The 22,821-nt window shown below is 45.5% G+C and overlaps 1 protein-coding gene across 20 annotated transcripts in view; it reads left to right on the plus strand.

Annotated features, from left to right (window-relative positions):
- mef2cb (myocyte enhancer factor 2cb) overlaps positions 1-22,821 on the plus strand; it is a 70,983-nt gene that overhangs the window by 11,447 nt on the left and 36,715 nt on the right. For 18 of the 20 annotated variants that reach the window (XM_030417448.1, XM_030417453.1, XM_030417452.1 and 15 more), the window contains one exon: positions 21,246-21,470. In XM_030417448.1, the coding sequence (XP_030273308.1) occupies positions 21,417-21,470 (54 nt within the window). In that variant the 5' untranslated portion in view covers positions 21,246-21,416. Of the gene's footprint in view, positions 1-676; positions 780-18,938; positions 18,958-21,245; positions 21,471-22,821 lie in introns of those variants that run through there. The other 2 variants (XM_030417449.1, XM_030417450.1) reach the window with 2 other exon arrangements.

Below are 22,821 nucleotides of genomic sequence, written 5' to 3' on the forward strand. Positions count from 1 at the left end.
TTTCCGAGGCAGCGGTACAGTTTGGTGTCGACCTTGTGGAGCTTTTTCGCGTGTCCACATGCAGGCGCACAGCCCCAGAGCCACAGCCACTGAGCTGGCTGCCCTCCTTAATAACAGCACAATACAGTGTGTTCTCACATGCACACTTCAGGGAAAAAACAAAACAAAACAAAACAAAAACAAACAGTTAACGCCGGTTAGTTTTAAATAATGTGGTCTCCAGTCTACCTGATGTGTGAAATTTTAACATTGTAATATGATAAGAAACTTAAAAAAATAAATAAAAAAAACCTCAGCCAGAGACATTGGGGAAAAAAAATACATGCAGTTGAGAAGTTTTTAAAAAAAAATTCTGATCATTTGCCTCATAAGAAGAAAAAGAACGCAGGAATAGCCCACCACAGGAGAGATGGCCTCACTTTAAAGATATGTCGTTCTTCAGCAGTTGTTTAACTAACTGGACTGAGGGGCACTTGTGATCACAACCACACATTAGGTCAGGACAACTTCCACACAGGCAGCTTCCATTAAATGAATTAAAGACGACTGAGGGATGTAAACGCTACTATTTTTCCAAATCACAAAGCAGGAGAGCCCAGCGTGTCAGAGTCCTGTGAGCATTAATTCATGCACACCCCAGTGATAACAGCACTGTAAAATCAGTGTTTCAGAGAAGCTCTGGTCGAGTTCAGGCTCAGTTTGAATTTATCCTTCGTGACTTTGTGATTTGGACTGTTCAGAAGTTATCTCACCGGAGCGAGGAGGATAAATCCGTAAAGGTGAGTTTAGAACAGTCTCATGTGGGTCAACTGAACCTGTTGCAGTGAGATGATTAATAACGACACCATAATTAACCTGTGGCTACTTTCACAGGTTGCAGCTTTACGTGTAAAATCAGGTGTATTTGTTTTTGGGAAGTGCGGACACGAGGCCCCGCGGATTCAAACGTGCAGATGAACCGAGGGGATGGCTGTAAAATTTTAAATACACTCCAGCACCCTTCGTTTTTTTTTTTTTCTTTAAATTTAGACCGATTGTGGAACAGGCTGGGCTGTGTGCATTTAACTCACGCTCATTCATGTAAGAATAACGGTGAATCTCTGCAGCCATATTCTCGTGAATTTGTTATTTTAAAACACTGAAATAAATACGACCAATTTTTGGGGGGAGGGGGCTATGAATTTAGAGGCAGCCACAGTCTCTTCAATGTTATAAAACTGATATATTATTAATGACATTTTCAGATCCGTAAGAACTTTCAAATTTGAAATAGACTTTATTAGTGAGCACTGTGGATAAGTACACATTTTTAAGTGATAAAGTGTTGCTGCCTGCTCTAACTCTACTGCCTAATTTGCGACTCTGTGAAAAGCGTTCTGCATGCCTTCAGTCATTTGCTGCCTGATTGATTTCACAGTTAGTTTAATTTGAATTTAAAAAAAAAAGATACAGCCTGTATAAAGTCGATGCAACATTTGAGACAGCTGATTAATTTTTAAGATGATGTAGTGTGCTGTGCATTTCTTTTTTCCCAATCCTTTATGCTCTTTTATATGAGTTGTTCACTCGTGACAAGATTTATAAAAAAAGTGAACAAGTTTGTGAAAAAAAAAGAAGATTTTTCACACATGGCCTTCCCTCATCTTCCCATCGTCAATGAAGTTGTTCTGTGTGGCCTGTCTGGCCTGTTGCTCTCTTGGGACTTAGCGTTAGGTTAATCCGCTCAGAGGAAGGTGAGCGCTCGCATGTGGACCCACGATTACACACAGAGGACTCTGTCAGCCAAGCTCTGTAATCTCATAGACTCTGTACAAACACACACACACTCACACACACACAGATGCAGGCACGCACGTATGCAGTCACACTCTCAACGCACGCACACACACACACACACACACACACAAATGCATAGACAAAAGCATGGTCTGCCTCCTCTCTATTCCTCTCTCTCTCTCTCGCTCTCTCTCTCTCTCTCTCTCTGTCAGACACACACACACACACACACACGCACGCACACACTGACACCCACAATATCTGGGCTGCGCTGCTTTTGTTTCTCTTATTCTCTTCAGACCTCTCCCTCTTGACAAATCATTTGGGATTTTGGGGCGCTGATTCACAAAACCAACAGTGACAACACACTCTTACCCTTCTCACAGAGAGGGATTAGGAGGTCACGTGTCCCTCTGATTGGCCGGGGCATTGAGCCGATTGTCAGGGCACTTTGCTGTACACCAGGGGCTCAGTGGAGCTTTAGTTAAGTGAGGGGAATGGACACATTGTGTGCCATGGTCAGGGTTTTTTTTTTCTGTTGTTTTTTTTTTGCAATGTGTTTTAAACGTGCTCAGACAAAATCAGCGCATGGTAGGCTATTGCTTATATCTTGAATCACGAACGCCTCATACAAGGCTCATTAACGTGTGAATACTTATCGGAGTGCTGTAAAATGTGTGCCATCAAGCCTTAAAAAAAAAAGGAGTGAAGTGTACCACTGTGCCGCCTGAGAGGATAGACATTTAATACTGTACAGAAGGCACATTTCAAGATTCCCCCTCCTAATGGAAAACCAGACCTGTGAAAACATTCATCTTAACGGAAACATCTGAAGCATTTATGTTTAAGCAAATAATTTAATAGCCCCCCTTTTGCTACGCTTTAAAGTTTTTTTTTTTCTTCTTCTTCGCTAATGGTTTCAAATATTTTGGAAGGGGTTTGCAGAGTTTGCTCAGTTAAACATCAGTAAAACACTCATTTGCAGATTGCAGGTTGGCAAGATCTGCAGGGAGATATTGAAGTACTGTAATTGGACTTCATGCCCTTTGGCTGAAACGAGAAGGTAATATAAGAGTCAATTGTGGAGAATCATATTTAAACTGTCAAGAGACATCGCTGTATATCCTGTAAATATTGCTCTGCGTTTTGGTTGACGTACTCTGAAATAAATCCAACAGTGAGAACCTTAAACGTGATAAGATACCCTCTGTTTTTAGTACATTTATCTGACTTAAATAAGGTGGAGATGTCAAACCCTTTGCCTCAAATAACTTTTTTTTCGTGCCTGCTCATATGCAGATGAAAACACTTAACTTTAAAAAAAAAAAGAAAAAAAAAAACTCAAGGGCTTGTTGTATTCTTGTTTATTGCACAAGGCAGGTGTTCCCTCTTTCGCTACATGGGAGGAAAAGTCTCTTTTTTTTTTTCTCCCTTCTCATACATTTTTATAGTACTAATGAAAAGCGCAGAGCTCGACCTCACCATGTGTTTATTCACTCATTTCCAACAGATCTCCCTTTCATTGTCCTAACTGTTGCGCGTGTTGGAAAATGTTTACCCAAATGTTTCTTTGCCTTAGGAGCACTCTGTATGTTTTTTTTTTTTTTTCTTTTTTTTCGTAAAAGAGCTGCAATTACTCGCAAAACTTAAAAAATAATAATCTAAAGTAAATAACACAGTCCTTGAATGGTTTATGGCGGGCTGAATGCATATATTTGAATATGTCCTGGTTTTTGCATAATGATGCAAAGTCTTCTTCTGTCTCTATCTAGTAATTAGCGGTGACGTTCAGCAACTTTCTCTGTATGCTGTAAGTGGATGGGGGTGTGTGGGGTTTGTTCACTGGGGTGTTAAAGATCACAGAGGAATATATCAGCCTTTGATGTTTAATTGTATTGTAAAACACACTTTAGAATATTTCTGCATAAAGTAGACTTCTGGCTGTGCTGTGCTTTGTGTTTGCTGTTTCTTTGTGTGTTTGTCTGTCAGTATGTGGTGTGTGTCTGGGAGGTATCTGCATGCACGCGTACGCGTGTGCGTTCAAGTTTGTGCCATGTCTCCGTCTGTTTGCGCGTCGGAATGTTTGTGCTTTTGTGTTTTGTTTTTTTTGTTTTTGTTTTTTTTTTGTCTGAGTTTTGTGAGGTTGTTGCTGGTGTATATTCAAATGAAAACGCGTGTGTTTCTCTTTCTCCTTTATCCTCGCACTGAAGAGGGTCGGATTTGATGTCTTGGATGATGGAGCAGTCTGGAAAACAGTGTCAGTGTGAGCGCCGAAAAGGCAAACTGAGAAGACAGATGCACAGGGAGACAGAGAAAGACACACACGGGGGGAGAAAACGTAGAGCGAGAATGTATTTGAGCTCAGGGCGACTTCAGAATATTTGGCCTCTGATCGGGTATTCTTCGTTAAACAGTGATGCTTTCGTGATGTCATGTCTAACACACTGATCTAGATGAACAGGATGTCCTGCCTTCTTCTTCCTGTTTCCTGTTTCCTGCCCGGCCTGCGGGTCATAATGGCAGCAGCTGCCTGCTGGGTGGTCTGTGCTCAGCAGTGCTGACCACACAATCATATCGTCAGCTGCAGCCCACCTAAAGAGACACCCTAAACACCTCACCATACTTGAGGCCTGCTCCCTGGAATATTTGGACAGAGAGAGAGTCCTGGCAGACGAGGAGGCTGGAGGAGTGCAGGGAGCAGAGGACTTTGAATGATAAGACAAAGAGAAACATTTAGAGTAAATCAGAGGTTGGATTTCTTTGTCCAAACAGTGGATGGTTCAGATCAGGCCGAATGCCTCAGCGCTCAGACGTGGAGGTTAAAATAAGAGTTAACACGTTATAAATGATTTCATTAACTGCTCCGCGAAACACTTACTAGAGCTGCCTTCCTGTGTGATTTTACATTTTTATTTTGGTGGCAGGCAGCCTAGTTTGTACCGAGTGTGTGTGAAATACCTTCTCTCAATTTAACTCTAATCCAGAATTAAATGGGAATCCTTTTTCAAGGGTTAGTTTAAGAAAGAGGCGTTTTGCTGTCTGTGTGTGTAAATCTATTCACAGAGGGCATTTTCCTCTTTAAAACACACTGCCTGACCTGTGAACATTGAGGGGGGCAACTTCTAACCCCTGATATATTTTCAAAGAGCGACCCCTCCCCTTTTCATCCTCTCCCTCCAGTGTGGCACACATTTGGATCACACCCAGTGCCAGAAAAAAAAAAAAGAAAAAAGAAAAAGAGGTGTGCAGAAGTGGAGAGAGTGAGAAAAAAAAAGGAAAACGTAGAAATGTTTTCCAGCGGCTGTAATTTATCTTTGTCACGACGGCAACATAGCCGAGTCATTCTGCAACACAGTCCGGTGAGACGCACAGAGGTAGCTCTGTGCCTTGGCCTCACACAAGCTCACATCCATCTGAAAACCTGCTCACTCCACAATCTGCAGCCACTGCTCCCCATCCACGCTGCTGATGAGCTTCACATTTGCCATCGCGTATTTTTAGCAGATCTTGTGTTCACACTGGATTCAGAGGAATGAGGTCTCAAATTTTTTTTACCCAGTCAGGCTTTTGCGTGAGGTTACTCTTGCAGTGAAACAGTGTCGAAACAAATTGCCGGTAATAGGCGACGCGATTGGTCAATCCATCTCCCTTTTTCGCTGCTCTAAGACAGAATATTAGCGTCTTAAATATAGTATTTGTTTTGTGCCTTAACGTCTCTAACGTCAGGAGGTTCACTGTTCGAGTCCAGGGGGACCGGGCTGTTGAAAATGCTGTTAACACCATCTAAGTCGAGAAACAGCTCTATAAGAATCCACGCTCAGTGCTCTCCCTCTTCCGCAGAGCACACAGCTTAACCAGGCGGTGTCCTGCCAAAGTCCACACCAGTGTTCCTTTCCACTGTCATCTGTGCCATTCCCACACCAAAGGCCAGCCTGTAAAAGAATGCGCAGCACAGGACTGTTTTGAACGCTCGCATTACTTTACTGGCCAAGAAAAGTCATAAAGAAAGCAGGACAAAGAAATAAAAAAAAAAAAAAAATTAAAAAAAACGGGGAAAAAAAAACAACTACTTTTTCAGCTCAAGTGCATCTGAAATCAAACTTAATAACAGACAATAACATGCAGCAATGTGAAACGGCCTGGATGGGGGTGGAGGAGAGGTGAAGCAACGCCCCCCCCACACACACGCACACACCCTTTTTTCTCTCACTCTGTCATTTTTTTTTTTTTTTTTCTCTTTTCTTTTACATTTCTTTCGTCCCGGCTCCTTCTGGCCCCGTGATGTATGGCTTTTTTCCTACAGTGGCTCTTCCAAAGTGCAGCTCGTGATGTCATTAATTTTATTCATACTTTATGGATGCTCTGTCTGGAAAAAAAAAAAAAAAAAAACGAGAGAAAAGGGACGATGTGAGGAAAGAGAGCGGCCTAGAGAGAGAGAGAGAGAGAGGAGAGGAGAGGAGAGAGAGAGAGAGAGAGGAGAGGAGAGATGGTGTTGCGGAAGGAGATTTTCAGTGCAGTTGCATGTATAATGAATGAGGGGGCACTTTGTTTGAAACTCCAGCCCGGCGCTTCACTTCAAGGTTTGCTGGGCAGAGTGGGGCCTTGTGATCTCACACCAGCCACTCGCTTTATCCTGCCAATAGATGCTTTCACCTGGCACTGTGGTTCGACCCAGTGGAAAAACAAATAACCTTGTGTGTGTATAAAAGAAACAGAGAGAGGGGGTGGGGGGGGGAGGAGAGAGAGAGAGAGAGAGAGAGAGAGAGAGAGAGCACTGACAATGGAACAAGGGGGTTGGGTGGAAAAGGGTGAGGAGCGGGTGAGAGAGGAAAGAGGTGAGTTTGTATAACAGCAGCGGTGCAATGACGCCCAGACGATACTGAGGAGAATACTGGCACCCGGCCCACACTTCCTAAATAGTGCTCTCTACAGAAATAGCTCAGCCTTGATATTGACTTTTGTCTGCCGTGCATGTGTGTGTATGTGTGGACGTGCGCGCTCGGAGCATGCTCAGTAGGAGGACAGAGATGGTTCCATTGTCGGATGAGGAGTTTTTCACTTTGTCCGCGTCTGTTGTTAATGGATGTTCCGTTTCTGGTCTTTGTGCGTGAGCGTTAAGTGGAGCATAAAAAGGAGCGAGCCGCCTTTAGTACTTGGGATAAAAATGGCCTCCCGTCTTATTTTTGGCCCTGCGCTGGACTCATGGTTTTATAAATAGCTGGAGGAAGTGCGGGGGATACCTGTCGTGGCTCCAGCCTCCCCTCCAGATCCAGAGTCCCAGTGCCTCCACGTCACATCCATCCACCGCCGGCCCAATCCGGGCCACGGCGGGGCAGCCCCCTCGAGGGGCCGAGCAAACAGGATGGAACTCAAGTTGAGGGTGTGAGAAAATCAGTCTCTGGAGTAAAACACAAACAGGCTTGTGGTCCGGCGCGAGCAGCCTAGTCGGCGCTGTCAGATTTCGTAAAAGTACGGATTTCTTCCTACAAACACTGAGCGGGCTTAAAGAGAAGTGTCAAGATGGCAACAGAATAGAATGTCGTCAAAATGAGAGCCGTGTTTTTTAGACACTTAGTCTGGAGTGTAAGGTCATAGGGCGGTTTTCACTCCTCTCTGCCATCTGTATGCCGAGGTGTCTTGTTAATTCCATTCCTGCGTCTCAGGCATATGCCATGTGAGGAGCACCGAGAGTGTTAACTTTCTCTCTTTGCCTCACGACCATACACTGTTTGCCTCACATTCTGCTCTCACTTTTCTTACGGCATAGTGTGGCTCCACGGTTGTGAGGGTGACGAGGGCTTTAGACCGCGGAGCTCTCGGATAAAAGATCGCGCGAACAAACCATCGCTTTGCTCATAATAATGATAGGTTTTGGGGAGTGGAATTGACTTGTCACGGCCCGCATTTCTACACACGCGTCTAACGATTCTTTATTTCTGCAAAAGGTTCAGATGATCCAGTTTCAAATTAATATTTAATGACAACATTATGTTAATTCACGTCATCCTTTACCGAGCATCATATTCCCTCGAAACCGGCTAATTATTTGGTCTGGGATCCACATTGTTATCCTGAAATGCTCTTTTATCAGTTTTACTGTCATCCAGCACAAGTCTCAGAGTCTGTCTAGTAGTAAGGGGAAAAACAGTACATGTTGAGCTTGTAATTCTCTTAAACGCGAGTGTCGTTCCTGCTGTATCCTTGCCCGAGATATTGTTCACTCTCTAAATGAGTGGCACTTCTTGGCCAGTAGCCACTCATAGTAGGACCCCCATAATCATATTGGGAGTGGGTCAGAAAGACAGAAACGGAGAGGGAGGACGAAGAGAGAAATCTTTGAAAAGCTTTACTGCCCTTCGCGAACTGTCTCTTTACACGGCAAAAGAGAAATCATTCCTTTTCTTTTTCTTTTCTTTTTTTATCGAACAAGCTTTTTTTTTTTTCTCTCCCTAACGCTGTGAAGGGAATTGTGCTGCCTGTTATTAATGTGCTTTTGACAGCTTAATTTGATAAGCGGGCTACTTGTTAAAGAAGCCTTGGATTGTTCTCATAGAAAGAACACGCTTTTTTTTTTTTTTTTTTTTTTTTTTCCCTCCCATGTTCTTCAAAATGCTGCCGCACAGTCTGTCGATGACCCAGTTCTGAGAGATGGTCGAAAAACAAGGAAGAGCAGAGCAAAATCCACAGGGAAAAGGAAGGAGAGGAGGCAAGAGGGTAGCGGGAGAGCGAGAGAGAGATAGAGAGAGACGGGATACTATAAGTAAGAAGGGCACTTGTGGGAAGTTGACTCAAACGCTTTTTTTTCTTTCTTCTCGCTCCCTCTCGCCTCCTCCTCACTCTTCCTCCTCCTGCACTGAGCAGCCTACCTTCTCGGGCTCCTCTTCCCCTGCAGCCTAATCGGAAGAGAAACGCTGGGAACGATAACGGGGATTAGCTTCCACTGCTCGCCAGCTCCCCTTGGTTAAGTACACGTGTAATGAGTTGTTTATTTGGGATAATGCACAGTAGGCGCAGCAGAAGCCCAGAGCTGCCCTCAGCCTCCCTCCCTCCTCCTCCTCTGCTCGCACAGACACACAAACAGAAATATGTAAGTCAGGTAAACGTATAAGACGCGCAGTAACGCAGCGATGCGCTCGCGGAATGGCCGATGTGAACTCTAGGCGTGCGCAGGTATGTGCAAATACATACATTCACACGCTCGACGCTCCTACGAACACACCCACCCATACAAATTCCCACACACAGCTGTGATGCAGGTCACTTGCTGTGCAGGGTTGAGAGGGAGAGAGAAAGCAGGGAGTTGGGTTCAGAGTATGTTTGTGTGTGTGTCTGTGTGTGTGTGTGTGTGTGTGGGGGGGGGGGTGGTAGGGGGTAATGTTCTCAGGCCTTCCTTGGGTCATAAGGCTAGGGGATTTTTCTCAGGGTGAGGAGAAGGGGAAGAAACTGAGCGATATGAGAAAAAATGAAGGGGAAGGAACCAAGAAGGGGGAAAAGGGATATGTTGTGCCCGCTGGTCTGTGCATGTGCTCGATGTTTCTCGCGTGCGCGCGCGTGCACGCGCGTGCGCCAAGTTTGTGTGCATGTGTGTGTACGTACATGAAGTGGAAAAAGCTGTTGCCTCGTGGAGGGGACGTGCTCTGCTATCATTAGCTGTGGGAGGGTGGGTGGGGGAGGAGGAGGGGGCAGGCGAGGTTATGTGAACGGTGCAGCTGTGCGCGCAGCAGAGGGATTTGAGTGGAGGGGGGGAACTCCAGGCAGCCAGGTCCTTCACTGAACCACCAGCTCGCAAAAGCACAGAAGAGAAGAGACGAGAAAAAAAATTTAAAAAAATCCAACCGAAGCACCAAGCCCTGTGAACCAAACGCAACTCGCCACCGCCCCCCCTGTCCGACGTTCCTCCATCCCCCACTCCTTCACTCCTCCGCTCCTCCACTCTAGCCTTTTACTTCCCAAATAGGAAAAATAAATAAATAACGATTGATGCCTGATGGAAAGGATAAAAGTGCACGAGAGAGGAAGAGGAGGAAAGAAGAAACAAGTCATGATTTATATATAGCGTAGGGTATGCTTTTCAGGCCATTTGTAGTTTTTATTGCCTATTTTCGTCTCTGATTTCAGTCAAAATATCTCCAATTTAATAATTGATATATAATCATAATAATATGATAATAATAATAATAGAAGTATTTATTAGGAATACAGAATTGTTGCTCAAGTTTGCTGCCTTGTTGTTCAGGGGGATTTCCCCTCGACTTGATGTACAATTCCAAAAGCACTCAAATTTGTTTAAAGCTTCCTCCCCGCCTCTCTTATTTTGCTTGCTGAAAGAGTCAGAGCCCACGTAGCGACGGATGGTGCGGCGTACGAAGACCCAAACTCGCTTGTCAGCCCCGTGTGATCAGTCGCCATGGAGAGACGAGGCAGAGGTGGCTGAGAGACGACAGAACACAGAATGGCACCGGCGTGCACTGCTAATGCATTCAGCCTGCCACCGTATCCAACAACAAGGCAAAATATCACACAACTCACTTCACAAGATGTTCCTACAACAACAACATCAACAATAACAGACACATAAACGCGCACACACGCGCGCCGACACACAGTCGCACGCAGGCGCGCACACATGCATAAATAACCACACGCAGCACGTTAAAAACCAACCATGAGGAACAAGAATTTGAAAGCAAACAAACAAGTCAGAATGTAAGCAACTTGTCTGCGACGTTGTGACAGAAAAATAAATGAAAAAATGAAAAAAACATGTTTTGTTTTATAAGAAAGGGAGCTAAATTGCTGTGTTGCACCAGGTATTCTTTTTCTTCCTTTCTTTTTTCCCTCTTTTTTTTTAAACTTTTTTTTTTTTTTTCAGTTTTTTTCCAAGCGCAAAAAAAAAAAAAAAAAAAACCCTAACAAAACAAAGAAGTTCCTGGCAGATTTTTTAAGCTCGGCTCTGAACTATGTTAAGCACAATGGCGAGCGCTGGGGCTAAAAATAGAGCACGGTCAAACAGCGGTAGCGCTTTGGCAAGAGGGGTCATCTCCATGTGATACAGTGGCCTTCACTGTAGCCACATATTGAGAGCAGAGGCGCTCTGCCAAAGCTTGTAGCTTCACAGCAGTAATTTAATATTTGTTTGTCTCTATTATTTAATTCCCCCCCCCTCTCCTTCCCTCGCTCGCTTTTGCTTATGGGGGTTAAGTAACAGTAAGCTTTATCAGATTACTGGGTCTGAGGTCTCTTTCAAAGCTCTCTTTGCCATCTTGATTTTGTGCAGCTGTGCAGACTCTTTAATCATACGCTATCTTTTTTCACTCGCCCTCCCCTCCCCTCCGCCCGTCTTCTCGTCGTCCCTCCTCCCTTAACATATGTTAATTGGCTGCTTTCTGTGACAAATTATGAGCGCTCGCTTTGATGAGGTCGGGTTGTGATGGTGCTGGGAGTGGAGTACAGTGGAACTGCCAGACCCTCGCCGGTTACCCCCTTAACCACTCCAAAAAGAAGCGCGGCACCCAGCCGATGACTAATGAGAGGCTTGGGCTGGGTCTGGCCCAGCTCTGGCCTCGGTGGGGCCACTCCCCTAAACACAGGCTGATCTGTAGGTACCGTGCGCCGCAACACACTCTCCACAATCCATACAACCGTTTGCCTCATGCACCCCGCCGCCGGCTCTCCTCTGGGAGGGCTGTGAGAGTGGTTCAGATATGTGTACATAATCTGTCGTTGGAAAAGTTTTCAGTGCAGATCTCTCTTTGATTTCATTTGCGTTCTTTGTGTTTGAAGGCACCCAAATTTGACTTTAAACAAAGCACAGGAACTTAAGTATAGATGCAATTTGTGTCTCAGGTTTATGTTGTGTGTGTGTGTGTGTGTGTGTGTGTGTGTGTGTGTGTGTGTGTGTGTGTGTGTCTGTGGTGATGAGAAAGTGCTCTGAAACATTATACCAGCCCTCCTTAAACAAACACTAACAGTGGAACAGTCTCTGTTTAATGATGCGCAGCGTCAACAGGAAAACAACGCTCAACAATAATCGGCACAATCAGCTTGTGGTAACCAGACAAAAGTGGAGTGAACCTGACATCATCCTAGTAGAGTTTTTTTTTTTCTTTTTTCTATCTCTGTGTTGGGTGGGGGTGTCAGATTCTGACTCCATCTCCCTTCAATCTGTCCTGCTGCTGCTCTTTCTCTCCTTTCTGTCTCTCTCCTTCTCTGTCACAGTCCCTCTCTCTCCCTACTCTACGATCTAGGTTACTCGGTTTCCTCGCAGAGCACAGGGACCGGAGGAAGGAAAAAAAAAAAAAAATAGAAGGTCGAATCTATGAAGGACATCCTTGTTGAAGTGTGCAACCTTCTACTTCTCTGCAAATTACCCACACGCTGTGCATAGACTCAAAGCAGAGCTGTGGCTCTCGCTCTCAGCAAGGCTGCGACCATGGCACGTTGTACTGTCGGAGTGTCACAGCAACAGGGGGACGCGGTGATCCTCAGTGTTAATTCTTAACAATTTTTGTAGCTTTTTTTTTTTTTTACCTTTTAAGGTAAGTCAGAAAGCATCGCCGATGTTCAGCAGCTTCAATATTTGCTTGCCATGGTCACAACGTCAAACAAAATAATCAAATCACGTAATAGTATCACTGTGGAATCCAGATTTGCTGATGAGGCGAGACAAGGGAAAATAGTAAATTCCACAACTTCCCCATAGATCTGCCCATCTGACTAAGTTTCATCACACCAAAAAAGGAAATCATTTCATTTGCCTCTTCCTATCAGCAAGTATGCAAAACGTGATGGCCCATAAGCAAGCTTGCATTTCCATACCCGGCAAGCCGACAGACACACAGATTCGCCCGCGCATGCACGCACGCAGACACGCACACACACTCACACACACACATACATGAGTGCGCCGAAAAGGGTGACAAAATGAATCCGGCGAAGGAAAAAAGGAAGTGCGCCGGCAACTCGTGGTTTGCGTGAGGGTTAGCCATGTTAGCATTAGCCCGCGGGCCTTAATTGAGGCCAGGAGGGAGCATTTAATAATTGCTGTCAGAAGATCAAATTTAATTCTCCTCTCTTCACAGCCACCACTGCTGTAGGGTAGAGTGAAACAAATTGTCATCAGAGATTTCTAAATGAACAAAGCTTTTAATTAGGGTGATTAGAATGCTGTGGCAAAGAGAAAGAGTAAGGGGTGGTGGTGGTGGTGGGGGGGGGGGGGGGGGGGGGGGGGGGGGGATGTGATGAAATCATCAGCGGTTCATCTTAACCGTGATTTCTGGTGTTGATACAGTGCGACGTTGGGGGGGGGGGGGGGGGGGGCATTGGAGCCGGGGCACGCGACTACTGGGAAGTTTGCTGTGCTTTAACATTAGTGAGCGTGGCCCACTCTGCAATGTAGCCCCGGCTTTGAAAACCTCTGACACACACATACACACACCCTCTGCCCTTTCTCCCCCCCACTGGAGAACATTGCTAACATCCTGAGACATTGTCATACTCGGCAGGGAACATAATTGGGTGAATATGTCAGTGCTTTGTGTTCTTAGTGACATGACTCCCGGCTGTTCCTGTGGGGGCAGGGTGCACTCATTGAAGGGTTTACACTACAATTCCACTGCGTTGGTTCATTGCTTATTACATTACATTACTTGTTTTATGAACATACTAGACAAGCAGGGGATGAGGTATCTGTGCACCTACATGTACACTAGCAAGCATGTGATCATTCATGCACATGTGTGTGTTCCCTTTCTGTTCCCGTCCCGTCAGTGTCAGTAGTCGGTTACACCTGTGTCCTGCGGTGCTCGTGGCATCATGTGAATTGACAGTGGTTTGAAAGCACGACCTGTGGCAGGGCTCTGCGAGAGACTTTAACAACGATTGGAAAGAGAGAGAGAGTGAGACGGAGGGGAAGAAGTGAAAGAAACTGCGGTGTGCGTTGATAAAGTGAAACTTAAGCGTAAAGTTATTTGTGTTTGAACATCAGATGTGTGTATCGCCATCTGCACCACTTCCATATTTAAAGCAATTTCAATACCTCTCCCCTGCCCACCTTCGGTCCATCTCCACCGTGGACTGTGTCACCTCCATTATGTTTTTTTTTTTTTTTTCTTTTCTCTGTCATCTTTTCTGTCCCCAGCATATACTTGACTGCGTCCATTGCCCCTCCTCATGCTCAAGCCATGGAAAGACTGAACGTACTAAATAGTGATTCATCCCAGCCTTTTCCGGGGCCTCTCCAAATTGTGGCTCGCCTATGCTTCTGCTTTTTTCTTCTCTTCCCCTTTTTCTCTGATACCATTTTTTTCCAGCTTGGCACAAGGGTACGTGTGTGGCAAGTTTGTCATGGCGGCCCTCGAAGTTTATTTGTTTATCACTCATGGCTATAAGCCACTGTCACAACACAAAGCTGCCGACAATTGACAGGGAATGCCTTTTTAACCACGACAGCTCCTCTTCCTCCCTATCCCCGTCTGTTTGGCTTCGCCTCGCTTTCATGCATGCCCTCTTGCTCGTCTGCCGTTGGCCTAGCAGCTGTGGCTTTACAGCCCTTGGCCTCCATTCAGGGGAGGGGGGGTTTGACGCATTGTGTCAAGTCATTTTGTCCTTGGGGAAGTCAGCAATGGGCTATGGAAAGATGGCTCTCACCTGTCTCCATACTGGCTCTGACGGATGGCTACCTGTCTCCATAGCTGCTCTGATGGCCCAAGGCCCCTGTTTGCTGGTGCTGAGTGAGACATGCAGCTGCCCAAACGGAGGGCAGGGCTCCGTTTCCCTCTACCTCCGTCTCACTACGCACTTATTATCACCTGACACCACCACAGTACAGATGGCAAAACTCCTCATGAGTTGTCCAATATCTGGATGTAAAACTGCAAATTAGATGTGACCTAACAATCAGAAAATATGTGTATTTACATGACAAAAAAAATTTAATATGGGAAAAAATACAAACTCTGTGAAATAGAGCTGCAATCAGACAGGAAGTGAAGCTCAAATGGAAGTTAAGAGTTCATATTCATATACATAGAATATATGAAAGTTTTGTATAATTTTGCACTGCATTTTACATTAAAAAAAAGGCTGAAACACCATAAGTAATTTAAGCCACATCTTCTGACATGAATTAGCGCTTGTATTTTAATTGCTCTTTCAGTGGAAGTGATTTAATTAACTTTAGAAACGTTGGCAGTGAAAAGTGTAAGAAAGTTCTTCTTTTCACGGCTGATATTAAGATCTCATATTGTGCCACTCCAATCACAGAATTTACCCCAAAATATGTTCCATATAAGTTCACTATCATTAATTTATTTAAAAGTTAATGCTATTTATATTTTGGCAGAATAAACAAATACTTTCAACAGAGTTTTGTAGATTTAATTTTTCAACCCAGTTTTGCTAGTCAGCGTTTTCACAATATTTAAAAAGAAAAAAAAAAAAAGTTAGGACAAAAAAAGTGATGTTTTATGGAACCCAACTTAAGTAGGTAGTTCATCGTCATCGCTGCTGCTGGCGAATTAATTTTGATTCCCAATTCATGCTCTGTGAACAGAATGATTTAGGGAAGGAAGCACCTTTAGCACCTTCAATTGTCTGTGCCTGCTGATGTCACATCCTTCCTCTGAGCTGTATATGTCTGAGTGGCGTGTGTGTTTCCTGTCTCTCTGTCCTCCAAGACCCCGGGGCAGAGCTGTTGGATTGAAGGATGAGAGGTGTAACAGCGCTGACAGAGTCTCATTAGTATGGAAATCAATTAAAGTTTAAAGTTGAAGTGTAAAGTTTCAAGTTGAGAAACTGGTTGAAATGGCACCGGCGAGGAATTGAGAGTTCATCTTGTAGCTCTTGAGCAGCTACTTATAACAATATACTTTGTTCCACAGTGTCAATCACACTTACGGAAGCTTGGCAGAGTGTATGAAACTTGTGCCAAGCGCAGGCTATTGGCTCACTCTCCTCCTCATCAATAGACAGGTGTCTCGGTTCAAAAGCACATAGAGATTGAAAATAGAATACATGTGAGACTGTCTCTGTCTCACTAATGATCCAGCTAAATCATGAGCTAATAGAGTAAGACAGGTGAAGACATATCCTCCAACACACACATAAGAACACGCGCACACACGCACACAGACACACACACACACACACCACAGCCTCTCAAATTCAAGTTTAGCCTGAACGCTCAGTGGGAAAAAAAAAAAAAAAAGAAAAAAAGGAACGAACACATTATAAGATGATCCACCGCTATCACTCTAATCCCCAGATGTACATGTTGCTAATCTCTTTAGCTGCTAACATGTTAAATTAGCCCTAATATCTGCTGAGATTCAGAGCCATAGAGGCCCACCTACGCGTGGGCTACCGCCCAGGTTTAGGTCACTCTTCTCCCTCAGCACTCGAGAGAGATACAGACATTAGAGTGAGGGGGGGGTGGGGGTGGTGGGGGTTGAGGGAAGTAGCAGTGATAGCCATTCGTCACCCTGCCTATCTCGCTCTGACAGATGGGTAGTGCGCCGTGCCACATAGAGGAGTCACTGCCTGTAATGACATTAGAGGCACAATGAGACCTGATACACATTTCTTCTCTTCCCCATCCTGCCTGGCCATCGACTCGCTCCTTTGCCTGATCCCTTCCCCTCCTCTCACTTCTGCCGCTATATCTCCATCCGTCCTGACAGGAGATAAAGTGCTGTGTACCACAATTTCCAAATAAAGCACAAACACGCGTAAATCCACGCGTAACACGACACCGCAAAAATAGCCGCATCAAAAAAAAAGGAAGAACCCTCCAAAAATCTACACATCTTTAAAAAAAAAATAAAAAATACTTACATTTTCTCGAGGAAAAAAAAAAAAGGAAATCTTCTACATGACAGGAGCACTGTGAGTGTGTACTGACATTCAGATTGTATTTGGAAAACCATATTAAAGAGCTTTTTTTCGTCCTGCTCTTCGAGGAAATGGGAGTTTATTTAAAAAGAGAGAGCGTTTATTTAATGTACCATACACCTCCTAAAAGGTTTACTTACTGCAGTGTAATATGTTATTTCAAATCCTCACATCCACATTTCCTAGGAGGATAGGGGATACTGGTGTTATATATATATATATTTATTTTTTTCCCCAGGACATATGCTATTACCAAATGTGTTGCAGATGTACCATGAGCCGAAGCTGTGCTGCCGAGGCGGGGTTTCTTGGAAAAACATCGCCAATCCTGTCGTGATAAATCACCTTCCCCAATTTGCCATAAAGCGTAGAATTAGGATTCGAGAACATCTGCATCAGCAGATTTCTGCAGGCGTTTCGTTCGCAGAGGTGCTGGTTTCATTCTCTGTCACAATTCTCTGAATGCAGAAATAATCTCAGCGACGAATTGGGTTGCAACTTTTGTTCTTGGAACTAGGGTTCGTGTGCATTTCTCTTCCATTCTCCCCATTCGCACACTAAACTCCGAAGCTGTCTCTCAAAGTGACGAATTAGTCCTGAGCATGAGTCAAGGTAAAGTTCCTCTTTCTGTCACCCCCCCCCCCCCCCCCCCCCCCCAAGATTCAAGAAGCGTCCTCTTCGGCGCCTGTCCTCAATAACAAAGCCACATTAACAAGCACTCTGCAGAACGTCTATTAGAATGTGAAAAAGCGCCATGTGCTGTATATTAGTTTTTAGTGACTAAACACTTGGGAGAGTGGCGACCTAGAATCAAGCCTTGTGGTGCACTGAGTGTATATGTTCTCATCGTCCTCTCAGCTCCACTTCTGAGACACACAGAGAGAGAGAGAGAGAGAGAATGCTCATTAGATCTATGTGCTGAATCGCTGCTCCCTCTCCATCTCTCCCATCCTCCCCCAACCTTCATACCTCTCTCTCTCCCTCTCTCTCTCCGTCCGTCTGCTTAACAGATGGGAGGGTCGTGGATACAGCTCTTCCCCTCCCCCTGGAGAGGCCTGGTGCCTGTTCAAAAAGATCCCTCTTTATGCTTCTCTCCATTCCCCTCTCTTCCCTCCGTTTCTCTGTTTTCTTCTCTCCGTTCTCTCCTTCCCCCTTCATTGTCACCTCTCCAAGCCAAAGCGTTGGAGAGTTGGGGCCCGGGACATGAAACAAGCCGAGGAGCAACCGTTGTCTTTCTCTCCGCTTGGTGCCAGCGTGCACTCTGACCCGAGCAGTCTCCCGCCCCGGCCTCCCTCCAGTTACCAGGCCGGTGTGAATGCGGGCATAACATACGTCAAGAGATAAAGAACCGCTTTTGTGTGTTCTTCATTCTCTGCAGCTCATTCCCTCTTTCCCTATGCCTTACTTTGGGATTAGTAAATTGGCTTAGTGTACACAAGCTTGTTAGTCCTCTCTTCTGTCTCGCTCCGTGTGTCTTCACCTTTCCTCACGTTTCCTTCTCACCTCGTTTGCCCCCTCAAGGTCAGGTGTCAGTGTCGCTCCCCCGCGAAAAAATTCCTGCTGGGGATTACTGTCCCGCGCCACTTGACAGTGCTCGCCAAGCGGCGTTTGTTTCCCCGAGTTTTTCCTTCCTATTCCGCCGCTCTCTTTGGCGTCATGAGGCTAAATTGGATTGAGTGATTCAGTGGTAATCAGTTAAGTTAAGTGATGCTCTATCCACCACGAGGGAAGGAGACGGAAGGAGAGGGAAGGGAGCCCGATGAAGAGGTGGGTTCTCAGTTCTCATCCAGGAGCTGCTTGGCACTCATATGGGACGGGGGCGGGTGTGAGGAAAAGTGGGGGGGTGATGGCGAGGGGGGGGGGGGGGGGTGGAGGAATGGGAACTCGCATCGTTGTGTAGGAGGAGGTAGAGGAGGCAATATTGAGAAGGGATGAGGAAGGGGGGGGGGGTTGGCTGAGGCGGGGAGGCACCGACACGGGGCTAAGCGGCAGCAGAGCCTCACCTCAGGGAGTGTTGGCTAGTACTGGGAGCCAAAAGCAGGGATTAAATGTTCAGGACACGGGCTTAGTCTTAGCGTTAATGTTACGTAAGGCCTAAGGTGTTGCCCCAGCGGTTGTTGACATTGAGAGGTTCAGCTCTGCTCAGTGGGCTGTGGGAGGAACGAGGAGAAGGTGGAGGCCAGGAGGCAGGGATCACAGAGGTAACGCCTCCTTGTTTTGGAGCGATGCCCGGGCTGGGTAGTGTTGAGCACAAAGACTGGGAGGGGATGATGCTGTCAGCCTGTGATTGAGGTACGCCGGCTTGATTGATATCCTTGTCTGGCTGTCTTGTGCCAAGCGCCTTAGTGTTGGCTTGTAATCCTAGTTTGTCTGACAACATCCTTCTTTGTTTTCTTCCAGAGGGCAGCTCTTTGTTTTTCTGTCTTTGGATGGGTGTGTTTGTGCAGAGCAATGCTAAAATGTTTTGGATAGCCTCTTCAGAGCTGCCACAGAGTTATTTTAGATCTTGTTATTATTATGATGGTGCAGTCCGGCTGTTGTCCTAACTGCCAAATGATGCATTTGTGTTTGTATCTCATTTCTTCTATAAGTGGGCGTAGCCCAAGCCATCAACTCAGGAAGTTTCTTGTCAAGCATTTCATCATTGTTCATATTGTATTGTCTCACTTTGTTTTCCAGTTTTTGTGTCATGGAAGTTTTTTTGCCAGAGAATAATGTACATAACATCACCAATGTGATGTTGGTCTTTAAAAGCTAAATATAATTTCTTAATCTGTGTTATGTGTGTCGATTCTGAAGGCCCACTTCAACATCTAAACACTACTGCTTGTATACATCTTGAATGAATCATGCAGGTAGTACTCATCCTTTATTTTATATTGCAAATAAAAAGATCTAAAGTTATGAACTACTGCTAAAGGCCTTGGCCTGTCACTAAGAGCCACAGTATCCCTGGATGTCCCTATTACGCGCTTTCATCATCAATGTCCTACTCTTTTGCACAAAGAGGTCAAGTGCATAGCAATGTGCTGCGCTCACCTCAGGGGTTTGGAGCTTTCTTGTGCTTTCTCATGCATGTTACTCAATAAATACATGGATTCAGGTTAGGCGAAGATAAAAAAAAAAAAGGAAAAAAAGAAGGGAAAAGGAAGTGCATTACAATGTGCATGTATGTGTGTGGGGAGTGTGCAAAGGAGAGAATATGAGAGAGCGAGGAAGAGCGCAAGGGTGTGTGAGAGAAGAGAGAGAGAGAGAGTGATAGAGAGAGAGACTGAGACTGACATGTCTTTTGGTGAAGCGGTGTCGTCTTCCACATCAATGTCTGATGCTTGTGCTGCCAGGTGCCGGAAATCTGGTTCAGAAAGGAGAGAAGAGAGAAGAAGGGGAAAGTAGAGAAAAAAAGGCAGGGTAGATGGAGGATTTTTTTTTTTTTTTTTTTTTATGTGACGGCGCTGACAGCTCCCCTGCATTGCACTGAGCTTAAATAATGGGATGCTCATTTGCATAACGAGGGACGTTATCACCTCTACTGTCAAAAGAAAACACAACAACAGTTCTTCTGCTCCTCCCTGAGATAGATTGGGTTGGCCTACTTTAGCACTCTGGAGAGATGCACTGGAGCTCTGGCTTAGCCAAACTCACAAGAACGCACACATGTGCACGCTCGCGCGCACACACACAAGTGCATGCACACACGGACACACGGTCGCTCACTCACGCAAACTTTTGGGAGCGCAGCTTTTCTTGTCCGCACATGCAGTCCAGCTCGTCAGCTGCTGGCCTCCACTCCTTAAACACGGGCACACACGCACACACACACACACACACACTAGTAAACGGACAAGTGCATTTATTCAGATGCTCCTCAGATGCACCCACCGACATGCAACGTCTCCAGCTGGATGAGGTTCATGTAGGAATGTAGATCGATTTGATCTCTGTCTCTACAAAAAAAAAAAAAAAACATCTTTTCACCATCTTTCCAAAGATCACTCTTGGCACTGTTTTTTTTTTTTTTTTGTCTTTTATTCTTTTGTTTTTTTGGCTTTGTTTTACCAGAACATGGCAAGACTTAAGCTTGGTTTTTTGCATCTGTATTCTATCCTGCAACTCACGCCTGCCATTTTGGAGATGAGCTGCAGATAGAGTGGAAAAAGCTGTGTCTGGCAGTTCCACTGTCAATACAGTGCAGTTCCGTGGGAAGAAACAAAATGTATTTCTCAGTCTGGAGGTAATGTTACAGTGTTGGTGATTAGAGCGTTTAAGTTAGCGGCACTTCCAAAACACTGTCAAACTCTCTGTGAACGAAGCGAGATCCTGACAGCGCTGTCTCCTCTCATAGTCGCTGCCTGGGAAAAAAAAAAGAAAAAAAACGCAAAACTGATTTGCATGATATCGACAGTGAAAAACACAGCGGTTCTCACAACATTGTTGACAGATTCTTTGTCTTTCTTCACCCTCCCTTGTGGCTGCCATGATGCCACTTTTATTATTTTTTTTTTCTCTCAGTATTTTGCCATATTTCATTTCATTTAATGCTCATCCTCTCCTCCCCCTCCCTCATTCTTTTTTTCTTGCAGGTACGGATGCTGGAATCTTTGAGTTGATTGGAACAAATAGAAAGCGGAGAAAAAAAAAGGCAGATAAAGAGAGAGCAGAAGACTGAAGAGAAAGAAGAAGAAGACAGAGGAGAGTGAAGAAAAAGGCATAAAGTTCTTTAGAGAGAGGAGAGAAAGAAAGAGACGGGGACGATGGGGAGGAAAAAGATTCAGATCACGCGGATTATGGATGAACGCAACAGACAGGTAAGTCCCTAGGGGATGGGAGGATGGATGAGTATGAGGGTGGGGAAGAGGAGGGGGTTGGGGGGAGGAAGGAGAAACACCCCACATAGCCCTCAACAATGAAGGTCTTCTGGGAGTCTGGGCAATATATGAACTGGGCAACAGAGAAGTGTATGTGGGGATATTGCTCTGGGTGGAAGAGTTCCATTGGCTCATAATGGCAGGTTTGTTTCCCCTCAATCTAACAAACCGGCTCGAGGGCACCAGGAGGGTTTTTCCCAAAAAGGATTTGCATGAGAACATTTGTAATTCTCAAAAAACATTCTGCGTATCGCTGCCCGCTCTGAGGTTCCTGCGGCCTACACACAACTGTAGCACCCTTCACACACCCAGCCTCTCACACCATGCCACCCAGTTTAGCTCACTGGCAGTGGAATATTACCGGGCAGAGGGTGGGAGCACCGGAGAGCCAGGGTGGGAGAGAGAGAGCATAAACAAACAACCAAACAGAGATGGGATGGTCTGAAGTGACACACTGGACTGGGCCAACATGGCAGAGATGAAGGGCTGCCTGGGAGACAAACACTGAATCAGTATTTTTCTTGATCTAAATCTGTAACAGTCCGACTGCTGTAGCTTTCCTACAGAGATGCATCTTCGTATCAGAATCCCTGCGCGTGGCAAATGGTCAAATAAGAATCCGACAAACGGAGCTCGTGCGGGACAGTTTTCCAACAACAGCTGGCACTACTTGAGCAGGACATAATAAATTGTGGAAGGCGTGATTCGAGCAGACACTACCGTCTGTGGCCGGAAATAGACAGAGACAGAGCTCTCTCCCTGCCCTCGAGGCCCGCAATTGATCACATCCTGTGGCACGACTGACCACTGACACTTTGTCAGCTTCCTGGCAGCCCAATTGGATCCATACGCTGCTAACGTGGCCCCTGGATCACAGGTCAAACACGCACAAAGACACGCACGCACGCACACGCACCTTGTCGGAACACAGGACTACTTCATTGCTTTCGCCACGTCTTTATTGCCTGACATCCAAAATGATAGTCCGTGGCCTTTTTGTCATTTGCAGCTTGACATAAAGAGGTTCAAGGAATTAATTTTCCCAATGCTGAAGGGGCCGACTGAAGCAGATTGTGACCCCTGTTATGACTAATCTCAATGAGTGTAATTGCGTATAACAAGAGGACGGTGAGAGGGCAGTGTGGCACCCAGCGTGCTCATCTTCAGTAAGAAAGATACATGGGAAGGAGGATAAAAACACAGTGGGCTATTGTGACAGTACACATCCATACACTCCGCAGTCTGATTTATGTATTTGTTATCGAGAGGGAGAGAGAGAGAGACAGGCAGA

Source organism: Sparus aurata, chromosome 5, assembly GCF_900880675.1.
Source record: "Sparus aurata chromosome 5, fSpaAur1.1, whole genome shotgun sequence".
NCBI lineage: Eukaryota > Metazoa > Chordata > Actinopteri > Spariformes > Sparidae > Sparus > Sparus aurata.